General features: G+C 43.3%; 2 protein-coding genes across 2 annotated transcripts in view; both read right to left on the reverse strand.

Annotated features, from left to right (window-relative positions):
- Positions 1 to 3,725, reverse strand: part of LOC307269766 (NALCN channel auxiliary factor 1-like) — a gene marked incomplete at both ends in the record, with an annotated part of 29,745 nt that extends 26,020 nt beyond the window's left edge. The window contains one exon of the mRNA XM_080052797.1: positions 3,036 to 3,725. Within this exon, the coding sequence (XP_079908923.1) occupies positions 3,036 to 3,725 (690 nt within the window). The remainder of the gene's footprint in view (positions 1 to 3,035) is intronic.
- A 9,890-nt stretch (positions 3,726 to 13,615) lies between these two features.
- Positions 13,616 to 19,022, reverse strand: lig4 (ligase IV, DNA, ATP-dependent). Its single transcript, XM_080053155.1, has 3 exons — positions 18,953 to 19,022; positions 15,871 to 17,941; positions 13,616 to 15,370 (listed from the first exon to the last, which is right to left on the reverse strand). The coding sequence occupies exons 2-3, from the start codon at positions 17,931 to 17,933 to the stop codon at positions 14,701 to 14,703; spliced, it is 2,733 nt and encodes a 910-aa protein (XP_079909281.1). The 5' UTR covers positions 17,934 to 17,941; positions 18,953 to 19,022; the 3' UTR covers positions 13,616 to 14,700.
- Between the last annotated feature and the right edge of the window lie 921 nt (positions 19,023 to 19,943).

Below are 19,943 nucleotides of genomic sequence, written 5' to 3' on the forward strand. Positions count from 1 at the left end.
AATTGTTCTCCCAAATACACTTTGATTATGAATGCTTTTTCCAGTCCAGAAAAAGCTTAAGTAAGTGACCCTAGATTATTGAAACACAACAGTGAAATTGGTCTCTCTTAAATATGTTGGGAACCTAGCTTCTCTGCCCTCTACTTTCTATATGGAAAAGATTTAAACTGTGATTTATCAGACCAGTTTTACCAGTAGCTATGCTGAAATAACATGCCTGATATTTCCAGCTCGCTAGAGACTTTATGCTGCACTTGACAATGAAACAGGAATTTGTTAAAATCTGTGTGGGCTTCGATGTTTGAGCTTTTATTTTACCAACGGCTGTTGATTAATTCTTTCTGTTTTAGCTTGTCAGTCTGGTTGAACCACTGCACAGCTTTTACTTCTCATAATACAACACTTTCTTTTTCGCAAACCCTTCATACAAAATAACATCTATTTGTAAAGAGGACTTATTACAGCTTGAAACATGAAAGACCAATCCAAGAATACATAGTCCGACTGTACCAAATTGATATGTCAAAGCAAGGCAGGTAGCCATTAACACCAGAAGAAGCAAGACATAAGCGCTTGTCTCACGCTGCTCTTTTCCATAACACACGTGTGAAGGAAGATAAACAAACCTATTATCAAGGCAGGTGTCAGAGAAGGGTCACTGTAAAAAGGAAAATTAGCAGCTTGACTAAATGACTGTTTATTCTTTTTTGAGCGTCAAGAGGTGAGCTCGGAGAAAAAAGGCTAAGCGTCTCCCTGAGACTGGCAGTAGGAGACAAAACATGACTCTACTGTATGCGTGTGTGTGTGTGTGTGTGTGTGTGTGTGTGTGTGTGTGTGTGTGTGTGTGTGTGTGTGTGTGTGTGTGTGTGTGTGTGTGTGTGTGTGTGTGTGTGTGTGTGTGTGTGTGTGTGTGTGTGTGTGTGTGTGTGTGTGTGTGTGTGTGTGTGTGTGTGTGTGTGTGTTTGTGGGAGCTTCAGTTAAGCACAGGCAAACGGGGAGAATGTGTAGAGTGTGTACAGACTATGCATAATCACTTGACAATGGGAGCTTTCCTCAATGGCTGATACGATGCTGGATGGCAATTATACGATTTTAGAAATAAACCTTGCATTCAGTTGCATTCATTTACCCTGTCTTTTTCTTTTCCCTGTGTGTGGTATGATTTCGTATTCTAACAGCTACAGTAAAGCAAACTGGACAATCTCAAAGTGAATCTCTGAAGTAGCTTTGGTCTCATTCTACTCTTCCTTAACATTTGGTTTCTAGAGTATTTGGAGCTAGCAGAGAAGGGATATTTAGTTACGCTTCCAGCAATGATGAGTTGTGAGAATTATCCAAGCTAGGGCCTGCTGCATCAAATGATTATGTTTTACATTAACATTATCGATTCATCAGCTGATCATTTTCTTAATTAGGCGTTAAGTCTATGAAGGTTACCAGAGCCCCAAGGTGGTGCTTTTTAAATGTCTTCCGAAGAAATGGAGTTTTCCAATATATAACCGCGAATAGCAGCTAAATGCACAGAAGGTGTACCACAAATTTTGCTTGAAAAACTACTTAGACTGATTATTGAATAGTTGGCTATTGTATGTCTGACACATGTATGTCAACTTAATCAATGATATGTGTCAGCTGAGCTCTAGCCAGAAGAGTAGAGCAAACACACAGAAAGCTCTGAACAACTCGACAACTGTCCTTCAAAACTGACTGTCTAGCAGGCCATTAAGCCAGCTATTGTAAAACCCTGGTTTTATGTTTGAGCACTGCATGCATTCAAGTGCATCAGTCTCCTGCGGTCTGTGTCTGAGTCTGTAATGTATTAGCCTGAGAATGATCATGCCTACAAAAGATATATATATAGAATATAAAAGGAAGTAAATCCTTGTCTGATGAACACACACACGAACACACACACACACACACACACACACACACACACACACACACACACACACACACACACACACACACACACACACACACACACACACACACACACACACACACCAGTTTGGTATTTTTGTGTGTTTACCCGGCTCATATGCACGAGGTTATATCTAAATGCATTGGGTTTGTATAAGCGGGCAGATGGCCTCATTAGATTCGCGTTCTTGACGCCTGTGCGTGTGTCTTTGCCACTGGTTGGGTGAATGGAGGCCATCTGGGATTGGCCAGCGCTTCTGTGAATGGAGCCGTGGAGCGCCATTCAGAACCGCGGAGAGCTCCGCACGGCCGTCTACCGTACGGAGCTGTCCGCGGTGCTGAAAGCAGCTCTTTATGGCTCTGTGTGCTCACAGCGGCGGCCAGCGGTTTCCCGGACACCAATCACAGCCCCTCTCAGACCCGCCTCCGTCTGTTATGAGCTGGCAAACAGTAGCAGGCAATCAAACAGCGAGCCCAGGCCTAGCCAAGAGGCGGCCGCCTGCGTGCCGGCCTGGTGTGAGCAAACACGAGTCCGAGCGAAAAGAGCCTTCCGCCACATTAAGCAGGGAAACCACCTCTTGACTATAATGAAACGCTCTCGATATGGAGTGGGCGGCCATGATGAACACCTGGCGGACTGCGACAACACACACAGGACACACGGGCTGGCTGCCTTCCACAGTTGTTTGCATATGCCAGCAGCAGCAGCTCGCGGCTCACTAAAATGTTGCTATAAAAGCTCATGCAATGGTGCAATTCTAACGAGTCTATGTGTGTTATCGATTGGAGCCAGATAAGCGCGAAGTGGTCTGCAATGTTAAAGAACAATATCGTGAACTTAAAGAAGGGGAGATGTAGGAATGTAGGTAAAAAAAACGATCAGGACCTCCATCTGCACATTAGCATGGGGCCTAAACACAACGAGGAGATGAATGAACATGAGGCCCGGAGACGGGAGTCTCCTTAATCTGTCATCCGTCTCCATGGCGACAGGAGGAGGAGGACCGAAACTGGCGTCTATCCGGGCCCAAATCAACAGATGGCCACCACATCACCCCCACCTCCAAACACCACCACCTCCCTCCCCCGCCTCCTTCCCTCTCGCATCCTACCTTGCACTGCTCCATGCACGTCCTCACTGAATATGCCCCCGGCTCATATTTCTGAGTGAGGAGCTCAAAGTCCTCGTATTTCTCCTGGGCGTGCTGGTCGTAGCGCTGGTACGCCTGCACGCAAAGGCTGCATCTGGCGGGGTCGCCATCGCCAAGCACGTCGAGGCTGCAGTTCAAATTGTCCGGACTTGTCGACCCGTGGAACAAATCCAGCAGAGAGTAGGAGTTACAAAAGGAGAGGTACAAATTGCTCATATTTACAGCCCGCGTCCCCTCTTGGTCGGAAAGGCCCCCGCACAAATGGTCGGCATCTGCGAAAGTGAAGCAGTTTGGAGATAGACTATCCTGGTGGCAAGTTTCAAGCCGCCACAAATGTTTGGTAGAGTTTCCTATAAAAATAGCATCTGGGTTTCCTCTGAGGCTGCTGTGTGCTGAGTGGGTCTGGGGTGAGAGGAGGTGGGAGTAGGGGGTGAACTTGACCCGGGTCCGGGACAGTTTGGCCTCGGCGCAGAACCACAGGTGATCAGAGAGGAGGATGGTTAAGAACAAGAGGGATGCCAAGGACAGTCGCCATCTCTGCGCCCTCTCTGAGTCTGTGAATGGCTTTTGGTTGTCGCGGGGGGGCTCTAGCCAGATTTGGAAGCCGTCGTCATCTTCTTGCTGCCAACACGTCCCAGCACCCCTGGTCATATTTTGGGAACCGGCCGACTCCACCGTGGGGGCTCCTCTGCCGCAACAGTCATTGACGTGGGGGTCCGCTTCGCGTTTTCCTCCCCTCACGTGTCAGCTGGTGGGTTGTCCCGGCTTGCCTTTGCGATCAGCGGTAATTTCCATTAAAATGAGCGTGGGCCGGATGGCAAATCAGACGCTGGCGACCACGGGCCGCATCCTCCATGGCTGACCGGTGAAGCCGCCGTCCTCCCGTCCGCCCAGAGCTCCGCGCCGCGCCGCTCCGCTCCTCTGCGTAGCCTCCAATCCCTTTTTCGAAAGCCCCTCACCGAAGCGTTTACGTTTTCCCCGGCCTCGGTCGTGCAGGGACAAGGGCGCTATCCTCCTCCAACATGGCGAAGCTGTCTGCCTTTTTTATCAGCGGATGGGCCTACAGCCTGTAACAGACCTCTTTTTTTCCTTTTCAAGCCCTCACCGTCTTCATCTCGCTGCCGTTGTCAAGTTGCCACCATGTTCGCCAAGAGACGGTGTTTGCAGGAAGCTGCGTTAAGCCATCAGCAAAAAGCTTCAGCGTTTCCGGTCGTGTCATTCAAAATAAAGGCCAAAGACTGATTGTTGTTGCTTTGTGCCAGAGATACCTGTATGTGATTTATAAAGGTCTTTTCTCCTCCCCGCGACCTTTACCTCACCTTCATAATGAAGGCATGTTTATTTGTGACCCGGTATCACAGTTTTACACGACCAGTTTAAACAAATAGGCTACTGATTTGTTTCTCCTCTAACTAAAAAGTTGAAGGCTTATTAGAGGTCAGAGGAGGTGAAAACACCCAGTGATTTCAAAAGAAAAAACCTTTGTGTTCAGAAAGTCACAGAAAATCAACTTTATTGAACCTTTATTGAAGGTTATAATAATAATAATAATAATAATAATAATAATAATAATAATAATAATAATAATAATAATAATAATAATAATAATAATAATAATAATTATTATTATTATTATTATAATAATACATTCTTAGAACCCTCTGGTGACCTCTGGTGATTAATTTGTAGACCCTTTTGGGTTACTGATCTTCAGGTAAGAAACCACTGATGAAGGCCACACCAGAGTTAGCTTCTTAATTTTTGTCTAAAGTGCATTTCAGATTGTTAAATTATTGTTAATCTAAATATTTATAAACCAAAATGGCAGGTGGTTGTATACAGGTTCTGCAATATTGTTGCATTTACAGATGCACATTGTTCGGTTAAATAAAGAAGGAATAAATTGACTACTGTATTTTAAACCAAAACTGAATTATAGTTCATGAAATGTACACTTTTATTTTGAAAATCAAATCGATCAACCTCCAGTATTGTGCTACCTAATCCTTTTAGCTCGACAAAATATCTCCATCTCTGACGTTATGCGCGCGCACCGCAGTACCGCATCCCTCAGTACTGTGGAGAGTGAAGCCGGACAGAGCCAGATAAAATGTCACCAGAAATGTTGCAGTTTTGACTTCAGAATGAAAGTCGCTCTCCCCAAAAAATGCTATCTCCACTGTGTAGATTTAAATAGTAAAAAAAGAAAAAAGAAAAGAAAAGAAACAACAACTAGAAGCTGTATGAAAATATGCAGATGTACAAAAGATACTGAGTTATAATGTACTGACTATATAGCGTATATAGTGCATATCACTTTTATTTTGAAAATGTTCCCACTTTCAGTCTTATTATAGCCTTTACTGTAGTTGGCTTGACACTGGATCAGTCAGACAGGTTGGTACTCACCTGGTTTTATCCTCAAGCAAGATGCTGTCATCAGAGGAAACTGTGCTCTCTTTGGACAATGAAAATGTGTGTGCATGTTCTTAAAATCAAGCGCACCTCAATTAAGCCATCCGTTTTCAAAAGCAAAGGCTGCTGTTGCGAGTTGCCACATCATGTTTTTCTCCTGATGGCCACTTGTTTGCATTTATTTCTGTAAAACATTGTGGAAATCCATCTACTTGGGACTCTCACATACTCAAGACAGGTAATCCATCATAGTACAAGACACGGTATGTCCTGCATTCTATTCTGCTTTACGTTATGTCCTTGTTGCGCTGTAATGCAATGAGTGCTGACATCTTCATCACCACTCAGGGACAGCTTTGACAAGAATTAAAGCCGACATAATGTTCACTGTGATGGATGGCCAAATTCAAGCAGGTCTCCTCTCCGCTAAGTGAGTTATAAAACGGCAGAGAAAAGGGTTGACAATCAGCAGCTAGCTTGATGGCAGTGGGAAAATAAAGTTGAAAAATCAGAGACAATAGAGCATCCCGTGGAAATTCCCTGCACTAATCACGACGCTGAGGTTCCATGCCGCTCCTTAAAGGCCTACTTCACCGGTGGGAATATGAAGGTGTATTGAATTCTGAGATCCTATGTAGTATAAATGTGCAAAAAAAATTAAATTGGTTCATCCTAGCCTGAGAAAAGGCAGAAAGAGTGTTTTATGGTCTCACTGTCTAACCCTATATTTTTTTGCACATTTATACTACATAGGATCTCAGAATTCAATACACCTTCATATTCCCACCGGTGAAGTAGGCCTTTAAGAATCCCTTAACTTTTCCTTAACTGCCGAATCGGCTGCCAACTTCAGCGTTGTACACTAATCAAAGTACATTGTATGTGATTGGTCTTAAATGGACTAAAAAAAGAAAGAAGAAGAGTGTTATAACATGTAAAAACACAATTATGGTTGTAGCGACTGCTCTCCAATAAAGGCCGCTAAGAGGCTTAATGGGCTCCAGGCAGTTACGCGTCCAAACAAATCTCCAACTCCGGTGATGGGTATAGTTTAAAGAGTTTAATAAATGAAAGGCAGAATTACAACGGATGAATGAGAACATGTAGATGGTGTTGAAAATAAACAAATAAAATATATACTGCTGTAATTGAAGGTTATTTGACGTTGTTGACGATAAGTTGACGGTAAACAGAAAATAAAACAGGTGCGCCACTAACCCCCTTTGTATCCTAACCCTTGCCCGCCACAAGTGCCCCGGTATATAAACCACACCCACACCCCCATGTGTCAATCAAAACGGAAGTGTATAACTTTTCAAAATAAACAATTTTGGCCCCTACAATTCCGGCCCCTAATTATTATGTTTCAAATTCAAATAATAATTACACATTTGACATGACAATCAACACAGTAAATATATTTTCTTGATCTTCTTTCTTCATTATTTGTAATCCAAAGAAAGAGTGATTAGTCAAAGTCATGTCTCCAGGAACAAAGTCAAGAGGTCAAAAGTTTGTTTGGGTCAGTCAATGATCCTCTGCCTCCAGTAGTAGGCAGACTTTGTTGATGGGCCTGGTCAGAAATCCGGTCTTGGACTTGATCCGAAGCTGACGTACAAGTCCCTTTTTGTCCATCATGGTCTCCACAATCCTTCCAGTCAACCAGGAGTTGCGAGGTGCTGAATCATCCACAATGACGACGATGTCTCCTGGGGTGAAGTTGCGTCTTATGTTGGACCATTTCTGTCGTTCTTTTTTTTCTTCTTCTTCTTCTTCTTTTTCTCTTTCTCTCTTCTCTTTCTTTCTCTTTTCTTCTCCATCAGGGTTCTGAGGCCACCCTTCCTGAGGACCAAGAAGAAACGGAGGTCCGTACACCCACATTTCCTTCTTTAGGAAAGCTTTAACTTTCACACCTCTGGAAGCCATGTCTGCGGGATTGTCATTTGTGTTGACATACCTCCACTGATGTTCATCTGAGGCTTTGGCAATTTCAGTCACTCTGTTAGCCACGAATGTTCGAAATCGTGTGGTCCTGTTCTTTATGTACTTGAGCACAGAGGTGCTATCAGTCCAAAATGTAGAGTCTGCTAGTTCCATCTGCAGCTCTTTCCTCAATATTGTGTCCATTCTGCCTGCCATGGTAGCAGCAGTCAACTCCATGCGAGGGATAGTGACTGGCTTCAAAGGAGCCACTCTGGCCTTTCCCATCACAAATGCACAATGTGTTTGGCCATGGTTGTCATGCAGTAACAAATAACTCACAGTTCCATAACCATCCTGACATGCATCAGCAAAATGGTGTAGCTGAGCAGATGTTACCGTTCCGAAGTTTGTAGGTTTGAAGCATCTATTGACTTTAAAGTCTTCCAAGTTATGGAGTTCCTGAATCCAGCTCATCCATTCCTGCACAAAAGAGTCTGGTATCACATCATCCCAACCAGTCTTTTCCCGACACAATTCCTGTAGGATCCTTTTTGCAGTCAGGACTACTGGTGCCAACATTCCAAGGGGATCATATACAGAGCTGACAGTCGACAAAATCCCTCGTCTTGTCAGTGGTCTGTTTTTGAGGATGATTTTGAACTTGAAGACGTCAGACTGAACACACCATTGTACACCTAACATCCTCTCCACAGGTAATTTGTCATGGTCCAAATCCAGATCCTTCATTTCTTTTGCTCTTTCCGTTTCAGGTATGGCAGCCAATACATGACGACTATTGCTTATCCACTTGGTGAGTACAAAGCCTCCCTTGGAGCAAATGGCTCTTAACTCGTGATAAAGAGCTATTGCGTCCTCTTCTGAAGCTGCTGAAGCGAGGCAGTCATCCACATAAAAGTTGTTCAAGATGGTCTTGATAGTTTGTGGGCTGAACTGGCCAGTGTTGTCTTCAGCACATTTCCTCAGGGCAAAATTTGCACAACTTGGAGATAATGTTGCTCCAAATAAATGCACCGTCATTCTGTATTCCACCATGTTCTGACTGTAATCTCCATCAGGCCACCAGACGAACCGTAGCAGGTCCCGATCTTCCTTTGGTACTTGCACTTGGAGGAACATCGCTTCGATATCCGCAGCAATGACAACAGGTTCTTTACGGAATCTAGCTATGACTCCAATCAAGGTGCTGGTGAGGTCTGGCCCCTGTAAGAGCTGAGAGTTCAGTGAAACTCCCCGATATGTAGCTCCACAGTCGAAGACTACTCGAAGTTTTTTCTTTTGTGGATGCAAAACTCCATGGTGTGGTAGATACCATTTTCTGCCATCACTACGTTCCAAGATCCCTTCTGGTACTTTCTCTGCATAACCCTTGGATATCATGTCAGACATGAAGTTGGTGTACTCCAAGTGATAGCATGGATCTCTCTGGAAACGCCTTTTTAAGTTTAGTGTCCTCTGTTCAGCGCAGTTCTTATTGTCAGGCAAGCAGATTTTCCTGTCCTTCAATGGTAAGCCAAAGCAGTAATGTCCATTTACCAGCTTTGCAGATGCTGAAACCAACTCCAAGAACTGCTGATCTTCTTTTGAAGGTTCTTGGTCATCTTTGACACACTCAGGAAAGTCAATCTTGTACTGCTGCTCCCACTGCTCATCAAGTGTAACAACTGATATCCTGTTAACACTGATGTCTGACTGCTCCTGAGCATAATCATCTTTTCCTCCCAGAGGTCCATTAACTGTCCAGCCGAGCAATGTTTTAACGGCATACGGTCCATCTCCCACACTTCTAATGACTTGAAGTGGTTCAAGAGCCTTTGGTACATCAGAGCCAATCAGCAACTCAATCTCACAGTCCAGTTCAGGTAAGTGAATATTCTTCAAATGAGACCACTGTTTGATGTCATTTTGATGTGGGATGTTTCCTTTGTGCACAGGCATTGTCTTCTGTGTGTACACACATGGGAGATCACAGAACTCAGTGCCATTCAGTCCTGTTACCTCTAGACCTGAAACAATGCTGGTTTCCACAACCTTCCTTTGACCCATTGTTCTCAGAAGAATATTTGATTTTCTTCCCTGGAGATTGAGTTTAGTCATTAGCCCCAATGTGCAAAATGACGCAGTGCTTCCCGGGTCAAGAAATGCATATGTATGCACTGTTGTGTTCCCCTTCTTTGCCTTTACTTTCACAGGCACTATTGAGAGTTTGCAGTTGTCTTCACCGGCCCCAGTAAGACCACTTGTCTGTACCGAGGCTATGGCTCCGATGTCGGCTTCTTCTTTTGTTGGAGATTGATGTTTGTCCATTTCGTTCCTTCTTTGGTGGATATGCAGCATCCGAGGATGCTTCAAATTGCATATGTTGCAGCTGAGTCGCTTCCTGCAGTCCTTACTCATGTGTCCCTTCTGCAGACAACCAAAGCAGGCTCCATTTTCTTTTAAGAAAGTGATTTTCTCATGATGTGCTTTCTTTTCCAATAGGAAACACACCTCCAAAGCATGTCCACCTCCACAGAACATACACCTTTTCACAGCCGGCCAACTCTCCATTTTCTTAGGTCCATTTCCATGTTTCTCATGTGCAACTGTCACAGTGGTAGCAAATGTACTTCCTTTGATTCTTGGATGCTGTGGTTTTGACATAAAACTCCTTCCATCCTTGCTTGGTGTTGGAGTGTCTCTGATGTCTCCAAACACTGGATCAGTTGCAATCCTCACTTGTTTTTCCAGGTAATTAACCAGATCCCTGAAGGTAGCTCTTTGTTTGTACCTTTCCTGAAAATCACATGCCACAGATCTCCATTTATCCCTCAGTCGATATGGCAGCTTCTTTATGATAATTAGCAGATTAGCAGACATGTTGAGCTCCTGCATGTTGTTGACATCTTCCATGGCATTGCAACATCCTCTTAGAAACAGAGTGTATGCTTGTAATGTTTTTGTGTCATCTGGTTTTATTGACGACCATGAAAGAGCCTTCTCCATGTAGGCTGTAGCGATTTTATGCTCGTTGCCAAAGTGCTCCTGCAGTAAGGACTTTGCCTTCCTGAATCCTCTTTCTGCTGTCATATGAAGGCAGCTCCTCACCATTTCTCTAGGTTGTGCTTCTGTATACTGTTCGAGATAATAAAGACAATCTGTGGGGTTTGGGTTCTTGCTTTCAATGTTGTGTTCAAAGGATTTTATGAATGTTTGAAATTGAAGTGGGTCACCATCAAAACGACAAATCTCTTTCTTGGGCATTAAAGAGAGACACTGTTGCTGGACCATTAATGCAGTGATGTCATTTTGCTTTTCCATGATATGAATCATATTACTCTGTTCACCATTGCTTGGAGCAGGCAATGTTGTAGGTACTGTAACATGTGCATCCATAGTCAATGTATTTGACTGTACTGTCACTGGCACTGTGGGGAGAGATTGGGTTTGCGTAATGTCTCCGTCAGCAGTGGCAATCATTTGTGTTCTATTTTCATGTTGTTTCTTCACCATATATGAGTTCATACCATCTGACGCTCTTGATCTGTGGCTACGCACACCAGATCTACTTGAGGCTCTGAGAATTTTCATTTTTGCCATTGTAGCAGCAAGGTTTCCATCCAGTTCCAGTTGCTCTTTTTTCCTCCTTAGCTGCTCTTCCTGCTTCCTAAGCTGCTCTTCCTGTGCTTCTATGGCATGTTTATCTTTAAGCATTTGTTGTTGCACAATAAGAGCAGCCATTTCAGCCTCAGCCTTGATGCATGCAGATGAGGTGGTGGACAATCTTGAGCATGAAGAATGTGATTTGTGACTCCGGTTTGTAATATTTGACACACTGTCACTTGGATTTATTTCATCCTGCATGTCAGATATCGCTTTATTCTGTTGGGAAGGAATGGCAGGTTGAACATCAGAGTGTGGTATATTTCCCTTTAATTCAACAGGTGCCTCCTCTTCAGTTGGAATGGGAAAGATGACTGATTGTGCAGTTAACACATCTGTAGTCACATTTCTTGCTTGCTGACAGGGTCTTTCAATCTCAGAGAGCCATGTTTTTACATCATCAGTGAAGTCTGTGTTGTGTTTTATTATGCGTCCAAACCATTCATTTTGTGTTACCTTTTCCTCTTTGGGAAGTAAAACCATCACTGACTCATGTGTTGCATTTGCATTTTCATGCAGTTGTTTGAGTTCCTCCAGTTTGAATTGCACTTTCTTTGCATTTTCATCACATTTCATGAGCCCTTTCATTTCAAGTGAGAGCTCTTTCATTTTTGTCACATTAGATTGACGTTGCTTTTGAAGAGTTTCCATTTTGCAAGCCAGCGCTTTGGCTGTAAGCTTGACCGTTCTCTTCTCCGTATTTTCCATTTCATTTGCGTCACTCATTATGCGAACTTTCAATTTTCACAATTCATCAAAGCACAGAGCAACAGACAAAATGTAATCCGCAATGACATTGATTCAGCCAATATGCGATTTCCACACAACAGCACAGCACAGCACAGCGGCGGCCTCAGCTCACCACGCGGTCAAATCAGCCCAAACAATTGCCGATCGCGACAACCAAGCACGCGCAACACAAGCCAAAACAAACAGTCCCCAATGGACAAAACGGCAGCCTTCCAAACTGTGTTCAACTTCAAACAAATACACAGAAGGATCAACAAACATACCGTTTCTGATGGCTGTGATGCACTGCTGTCACTCGCGCGTTACACCGCTGCTGCAACTGTCAATTGTGTGTCTCTGATCCAAGGCGTCCGTGGAAAAGAGTCCAATGTTGCATAGTTCGTTCAGTCCAAAACATCGAGATCCAAGCGGTAAGAGCAACGTTGAATCCCGTCCATGCCGTGGTGTTTTTGGATTGAGTTTCTGTTTACTAATTGTAGCGACTGCTCTCCAATAAAGGCCGCTAAGAGGCTTAATGGGCTCCAGGCAGTTACGCGTCCAAACAAATCTCCAACTCCGGTGATGGGTATAGTTTAAAGAGTTTAATAAATGAAAGGCAGAATTACAACGGATGAATGAGAACATGTAGATGGTGTTGAAAATAAACAAATAAAATATATACTGCTGTAATTGAAGGTTATTTGACGTTGTTGACGATAAGTTGACGGTAAACAGAAAATAAAACAGGTGCGCCACTAACCCCCTTTGTATCCTAACCCTTGCCCGCCACAAGTGCCCCGGTATATAAACCACACCCACACCCCCATGTGTCAATCAAAACGGAAGTGTATAACTTTTCAAAATAAACAATTTTGGCCCCTACAATGGTCATTTGATTTAAAAGGTTTTTCTCAACTCAATGTCATATCAAAGCCGGATTTGTAGCTTTTCTTATTCTAATATCTGATTCCGATGACTTCTGTTAAATTCCAGGAAAAGTAAATCATGTGTTTTAATGTGGTCAAAAACCAACTAGTCTACAAACAAGTGGGTCGATATAAATCTTTAACAGGATTGAAACCAAACGACACATACGGTATTTTTACACAAAAAAAGTGATTTATATTTTCAAGACTTTCGTGTAATTTAAAAAATATATATTTTAAGACATTCATTTACATTTTTATATTTTTTGTAAATTACTGGACCATTTAACCTTTTCTGGTTTATTCAGTTCAACTGCCAAAAACTGGTAATGGGGTATCGCTTTGTTTAAAAGACAAGAGTTATATGAGAGGATTGAAACCACTCACATGTGATCTGGACGTTAAATAAAGCTAGAGCTAGAGATGGTTAACTTGGGAGGCTCAGAGTCAAACAGGCACCTCTAAATCTTTGCACGTATCATCTCATTTGTACCCATGCAGTTCGTTTATCAGTGGGGGATCCTATTGTCTCTGGTGAAAAATAAGTTTTCGGAAGGGCAACCTCTCTTACTGTTAAAAATTGTTTTGCTTTTGGAAAATGTGCTAGACACTGTCATTTGGAGTTGGGTGAGGATGCCTGCAGTCACGAGCCTCTGCCTGGTCTCTACAGGAGCTTATTTATTTCAGCTGAGCGCATGCAGCCACTGGTTGTCTGGGGGCCACTAATTAAAGCCTGTCACTCAAACACTCACGCCGCATCACCTGTAAATAGTCCAGAGTGGGCGACAGGTTACAGAATGCTTACCGAGGTACAGTATTATTTTTTATTTGACCAGTAATGAGGATCAGTTTGTTCCCATCCATTTTAGGATTTTGTGTTGTTTTGGACAAATGCCTAGACTGCCAAGGATTTCTTAATACATTATTTTTTTTAATTCTACCTTTTAACGATGATGTGAACATCAGAAAGAAAAGAGTCTACAGGGTACACTACAACATGTCATTTAGAGAGATTATTCACAGTGTATGATTAGGAACAGGTACCTCATCACTTTTACTTTCAAAATGTATTCATGCGGCATTTACGCAACACAATGCCCAGGACGCCACAGGTGGCTACCTGCACCCTCGAGGCCAATATTAATGAAGGTTATAACATATCAATGAATCCCAAGGCACATTGGTGACATTTTTGAAGACAGGAAAACATGGAGACATCTTTGTTATAAGGCCTTGAGCTGAACCAGTTTTAACGTACCCCCATGGTTTCTGTCTGTCTGTCCGTCTGTCTCTCTCTCTCTCAGCTGAGTACCAGCTGGAGAGCCCAGGCCAATTTTGAAAACAAATGATTCTCCCGGGTCACAACTGTCTTTTCCAGTATTTTCAACCAATTCAAAATATTTATTTACTCTCGCTCTCTCTCTCGCTCCCTCTCTCTGTAAGACGTCATGTATGACATGAGAGGACATCACAAAAAGAGGTTGAACTGACACAAACTCTGCACAATAATAATAATCATCATCGTTTTGAAAACCCCTTCATTTTGTAAAAGTGTTAATAAATGCTCAGTTAAAAGTTAAAGGGCTATTGCTGAAAAAATGTGAATCAACTTTAATATTTTAATACTTCATGATACATTTCTAACTTTCAAAATTGAGAAAAACAATCTTTGCATCTCTGACTTTCAGCCTATGAATTAAAAACGAATAACAAGCAGTCGTATTAATCACTCATTCAGAACACCAAAAAATAAAACTGAAGTTTGCATTAAACCCCTGATAAGTAACATCCCTCTGCTATACAATGTTAGTCACTTATATCTCACCCTTTATGGTGATTTTCACTGTTTTGGAATTTTTTATTTCTCATTTATTAAATAGTTTATTTTCATATATTAATCTTTTTAGGAAATAATTAACAAGCCAAGTTTAAAAAAGATTTCTCTCCAGTCAATTTAAAAACCATCAGAAGACTCAAACCAAGTATTCGGTGTCAGCCATCGTGTACCCAGCTTCGATTGAATCAGTCACCCAGGACTCTCTTACAATCTTGAACTTCTTCCTAAAGTCGCGCCTCAGAGTCCTTAAACTCAGAAGTCTTGTTTCGTCTGCGATAATGACATGAGAAACTCCTTCCTCCAACTCCTGCACCACCCTCCCTCCGTGGTAACGAAACTCTAGCGCCCTGATGTCCAAGCAGGTCGCGGGTATGGACGTGTTAGGGTCTCCTATCTCGGCATAGCGGTCCATGTAAACCTCAAAGGGTCTGAACATGCTGGTGGGAAGGTCCTCCCAGCCGTGACGCTGCTCCACCTGGCCGACGTTCACCGCCGCGTTCACCTCTTCACTGCTGATCCGGCCAAACACCTCCTCCAGCTGCTTCTCGTCCGTGTCCACAGAGTAGCTGTCGCCGTAGCTGTCGTACTCCCTGGCGAAGTGCTCCCTGGTGGTGGGGGTCTTGTGGATCATGTGACGCGGTTGCCACGGGACCACTCGCTTCTGACCAAGGCACTCCAGCAGCCAGGCAGCCCACACCACGTCGTGCTGGTCGGAGGAGACCAGGTTCTTCACGCGCATGTTCTCCACACCGGCGACCACGCAGTAGGTGTCCGGCCCGGGGTTTTGAACCACGATACCTCCACACCTAACAAGAACAAAATGACATCTCAATGATCGGTTATTTGTGATAGGATACGAAAAGCGTGTCTGTGACTTTTGAAAGAAAACATTGACACAAGATTACTCATAAAAATGAAAAGTTTAACTCATTAGCAACACAATGCACTCCTTTGTTCAATTCAATACATTCAGGGTTTTTGCTACAGCCATGACGGATGATATAGTGGATCATTTTGCAGCTGAAAAGCCAGATATATCGCTTATGAGTTGGTGAAAACCAAAACGGAGCTAAAAGCAGACTTAATACTGGACTCATCAGTTGGATACAAACAAAACCCCAAATGCATGCTCATGTTGCCCCATGTCTGCTGAATGTGTAACACTGTGGCGATATGACATTTTAAAATATTGAAATACGTCTGTGCTGTGATCACAACTTATTTCAACTGCCCCCATGTGGCCAATCGTTCTGATTCAAATGTCTAGGTCAGCAATAGCACAAAAGATTCAAGGGCGTTAGGTTACCTGGCCACGCCCTTTTCCAGATCAGCCTTGGGGTGATCCTCGGTGCCATTCAGGATACAGAACTCCACATCCTCGAACATATCTGTCTCCTTGGTGACCCCGGAGAGGTCCTGGGGCTTGAAGTGGTCTATGATCCCAATCACCTTCTTTGGTTTGGCCGGCACCTTGCGCTTCTTCTTCTGCGGCTCTTGGTCATCGATGTGAAGGTGGCGCGAGAAGAGTTTCCCAGAAGCCTTGCTGCGGAACTGATCCAGCTCGGCCAGGGTTATGCACTGGTGCCACTCCTTGTCGTCGCGGATCTTCTCTATCCTGGGGAAGCGCAGGGTGCAGTTGGTTTTGTACATGTCGCTTCCAACTATTTCGGCCGCTTTGACCTGGAGGATGACGGAGTTACACGGTTCGATGTAGACTTCCGGTTTCTCGGTTCCGCACAAGATGGACGCCGGTGGGTCATTCTTCCGATAGACTTTCCAGTTCTTGGCTAGTTTCAAACCGAGGTCGTACAACTCCTTCATGGTGTAACCGGAGCCGATGCGACAGAGTGTGTGGAAAACCGAGGGTTTCTCACCGGGCTTTGGAGCTTCGGCGACGGCACACAAGAAATGGGACATCATACCGCCCCGTCTGCCTTTCCCCCAGTAGCCGCCGACAATCAGCAGGTCAAGCTCATCCATCAAGCCATCCACATATTCAGGCTTAATCTTCAGCCATCCCTCGCCCCGCTTGTCAGGTTTGTATATGGATAAAGGATCTTTCACCATGATCCCCTCTTCTCTGTTATCAATGGCGTCATTCAGTGCGTTCACCACCTCCTGCATGGTTCTGGCATCGGTTTTCGGCACCACCAGTATCCTTCCCTTGACTGGGGTGACGACTGTCTGCAGGATGTCATTGCGCTTCTTTAGGGTTTCCTTGCCAAGTTTCCGGCCGTTCACCAACAACACGTCAAACACGCAGAAGCACGTCTGTAACTCCGAGTCATCCATGAGTTTTTTGATGTCGAACTTACTCCCTTTCTGCATGAACATCTCCGTGGTCGGGTTGTACGCCATCATCTCACCATCGAGGATACAGCTAACCACGTGGCTTTTAAACACGTTGTGGATGTGGGGCGTCAGCGAGCCCTCCAACGGGGATCCTCCAAACTGCTGGGTGTATTCAAAGGCATTTCGGCTGAAGTACTTGTACACGTCCCCGTCTTTGTGCAGTTGTATACGCTCGCCGTCCAGCTTGGTTTCAATGTAAAAAGGGCTGTTTCCCATCTGTTTCTCCACACCGCGGATGTTGGCCACTGCTGCCAACATTGGCTTGAAAGCAGAGAAGACGCCGATGGAGATGTCGCTTAAGGACACAGAGGGGTTGTGGAGCTGCTGGCAAACCTTGTTCAAGTCGGTGTTGACATTGTAAAGGTCATTTGCATCTGGGTGGAAGACTTGGAGAACCGTTTCTTTGCTGATCCCGAGCTTCATGTCCTTCAGGATCATTCTGATGAGCCATTTTTGCTCGAGGGCCGAGCTCTGGGTGATGAGGTGCAGCAGACTCTTTTTCACCAGATCCTTCTGCTTGCCCGCGTTGTTGATGGCCACCGAGTCCAGAAAGTCATTGACCTCTTTGACACTGAGGTTTCCTTGGCTAGCGCACCGTTTCTTCAGCACAAAGTAAGCCATGCCGGCAAAGTCCCCAGCTTCTCCTTGAGATGTTGTCGGAGCACGGTAGTTCAACAGTTTATTGGCTTCCAGGCCATTCTTTGGGAGGCCTAATACATCAATGTAGAGTTTAGCCAACATGCTCTCTTTGATGCCATACGCCATGCGCTCTCGTTCAAAGGAGGGGACTATGAGGCGCATAGATGAGTAGAAAGAGTCTGTTGTTTTGGGGTTATCTTTGTGGAGCAAAGAATGAAATTTCCTCCAGGACTCAATAAAATCCCTTAGGATCTTGGATTTATCTGGGCGGAGTTTAGACTTCTGGATTTTCTCTAAAGTGTTGCACAAGTGGAGGAAAGGAACCTGGTCAGCAACAGAGGGCGGACTTTCAGCATCGCTTTTGGAAGTTCCCTCCATGGTGAAATCTGCAATGCATGTCGAAGATAAAAAATCAGCCAAGTAGTTTAGACCAACAATGCACAGTGTGTGCAACAAACGTTAGTATTCGGAAATAGATCTTTCCAATAAATGAATGAATCAAATGGAGCAAAAACAGTGTGTTAATGTTAAGTCAATCAATAGACATATAATCATCATCTATCTCTTGCTATATGATTAATCTTAAGCCATTTTTCATGTTTCCTCTGTCACTCAAGTGGACCATCTTTATTATGGTTCATTACGTTATCAGGTATAAAAAAACATAGTGTTCCCTATCAGGAAATATCAATAGTTTGCCTAAGTCTTTTAAGAGCTCATCTAGCTGCATCCCCGTTTTATGAAGAATAAATCTCATCCAATTTGTTTACGCCACAAAACTAAAATCACTGATTAAGAAGCAAATCTACCAACCATACTACATTTGTACAGAGCACATCGCACAGTTGACATGTTACTAATTTTTAGTACAGGGGCTCAAAACAAGAGCCGTTATTTTGACAACCATCAGACATGCTTAAATAAACAGGAAAACGAACTGTGTAAACACGGAAATAATTATTATTATTATTAATGTAACACAACGTTAAACATTCACGTCGTAACACACCGTGTAATGACTATTAGCAACTAATCATACATTTAAATGTGTTTACAAGATCATTTGCTGCGGTAAACAGAAAACTAATGCCGGTTAGTTACTTTTCAAAATAAAAGTCGCTGCTGTCTTACGACGTATGTGTTGGACAAACAGGTCGATCCAGAAGGGTTACTGACATTAACCGACAAACTAAGGAATGTTTTAGAGTAATTTTGTGTTCTCGATGGCAGCCTTTCCTTATGTGATGTCACAAAACCAACCCCTAAATGAATTTAGTGTTTAATGGCTGCTGCGCCTTTAATTTGAAAACAGTGAAACTCCCCAACAACTCAATTTGAGGAACATGTTAGCAAAACAAGGACGTAGACTATAGGCTAAATATAGATTTGAGTGTTACCTTGGTCTTTTAATCCTCCAAAAGAAAAACAAGACTCCTCCTAGTGAGCTACATGCTACTTGGTGAACACTTCCTCGTTCTACTTTTAGGGACCGCCAAGGAAAACGTTCCCCTGCAAACAAGAGCAGAACATTAGTTCCTATACGATGTTAGATCTTAGATTTGTGTCTGAAAACTTTTCTATTCATGAATCAAACTGAAGTCTCATGAAGCTAAAATGTCCCACTTAAATACATCACGTTTTGTTTATTTGGTGTAAAATATTAATATTGTTTTTAGAACTTTTTATGTTGTAAATATTGTTTCATATCCAAACATGTATTTGCTTCATTTTAAACGTTTTTGGGTTGTGATGTGCAATGTAGTGTAGCATAAAAGTTAAATTTTTCTACATTGAACATAATATATATATATAAAAAAACATAATGTTAAAAAACGTGTAAATTCCCTGTGGACATAATATTGTTGCTACTATATGCACCAGCAGGGGGCGACTGTGGGGCACTTCAGTGCGGAGGAGGTGCAGCCAGTGAAGTTGTTTACCATCATGGGCCTGGAGCTAGTGTGAGTCAGTAGTAAGTAAGCCGGTAGTAAAATATAGGAATGCATAATTGTTTACATCAAAAAGGTGTCTCTCCACAATGATGACATAAGCTCAACCACCATTAATGCAGTAGTTAATTGCATCGATAATAACGATGAGTGTGTGATAATGATTTTGTGGCTAACACAAGTTTTGACATGACATGCTTTTACTCTTGCCCTGCAATGCCACATTAAAATCAGCCAAGAACTCAGCAGAAATGGAGAAAAAAAGAAAAAGCTGTGTTAGAAGATGGAAGAGAATATGGAGGACAAACTCCAAACTAATGACTCTGGTAATGACATCAAATGATAAGAGCTGCAGGGGACATCTTCATGCTCCTAATGACACTTGCAAATTGGTTTCAGGCATTAACAAAAAAACATTATAATGAGAAAAATCTAAATT

The sequence above is a fragment of the Ammodytes marinus genome, assembly GCF_949987685.1.
Source record: "Ammodytes marinus genome assembly, chromosome: 24".
NCBI classification, from domain to species: domain Eukaryota; kingdom Metazoa; phylum Chordata; class Actinopteri; order Uranoscopiformes; family Ammodytidae; genus Ammodytes; species Ammodytes marinus.

Excerpts from the sequence above, each read along its gene's own strand:
- lig4 (XM_080053155.1), bottom strand. The coding sequence starts at position 17,933 with ATGGAGGGAACTTCCAAAAGCGATGCTGAAAGTCCGCCCTCTGTTGCT. Across the intron at positions 15,371-15,870 it reads CTGGAAAAGGGCGTGGCCAG|GTGTGGAGGTATCGTGGTTC; the intron begins GTAACCTAACGC and ends TGTTCTTGTTAG.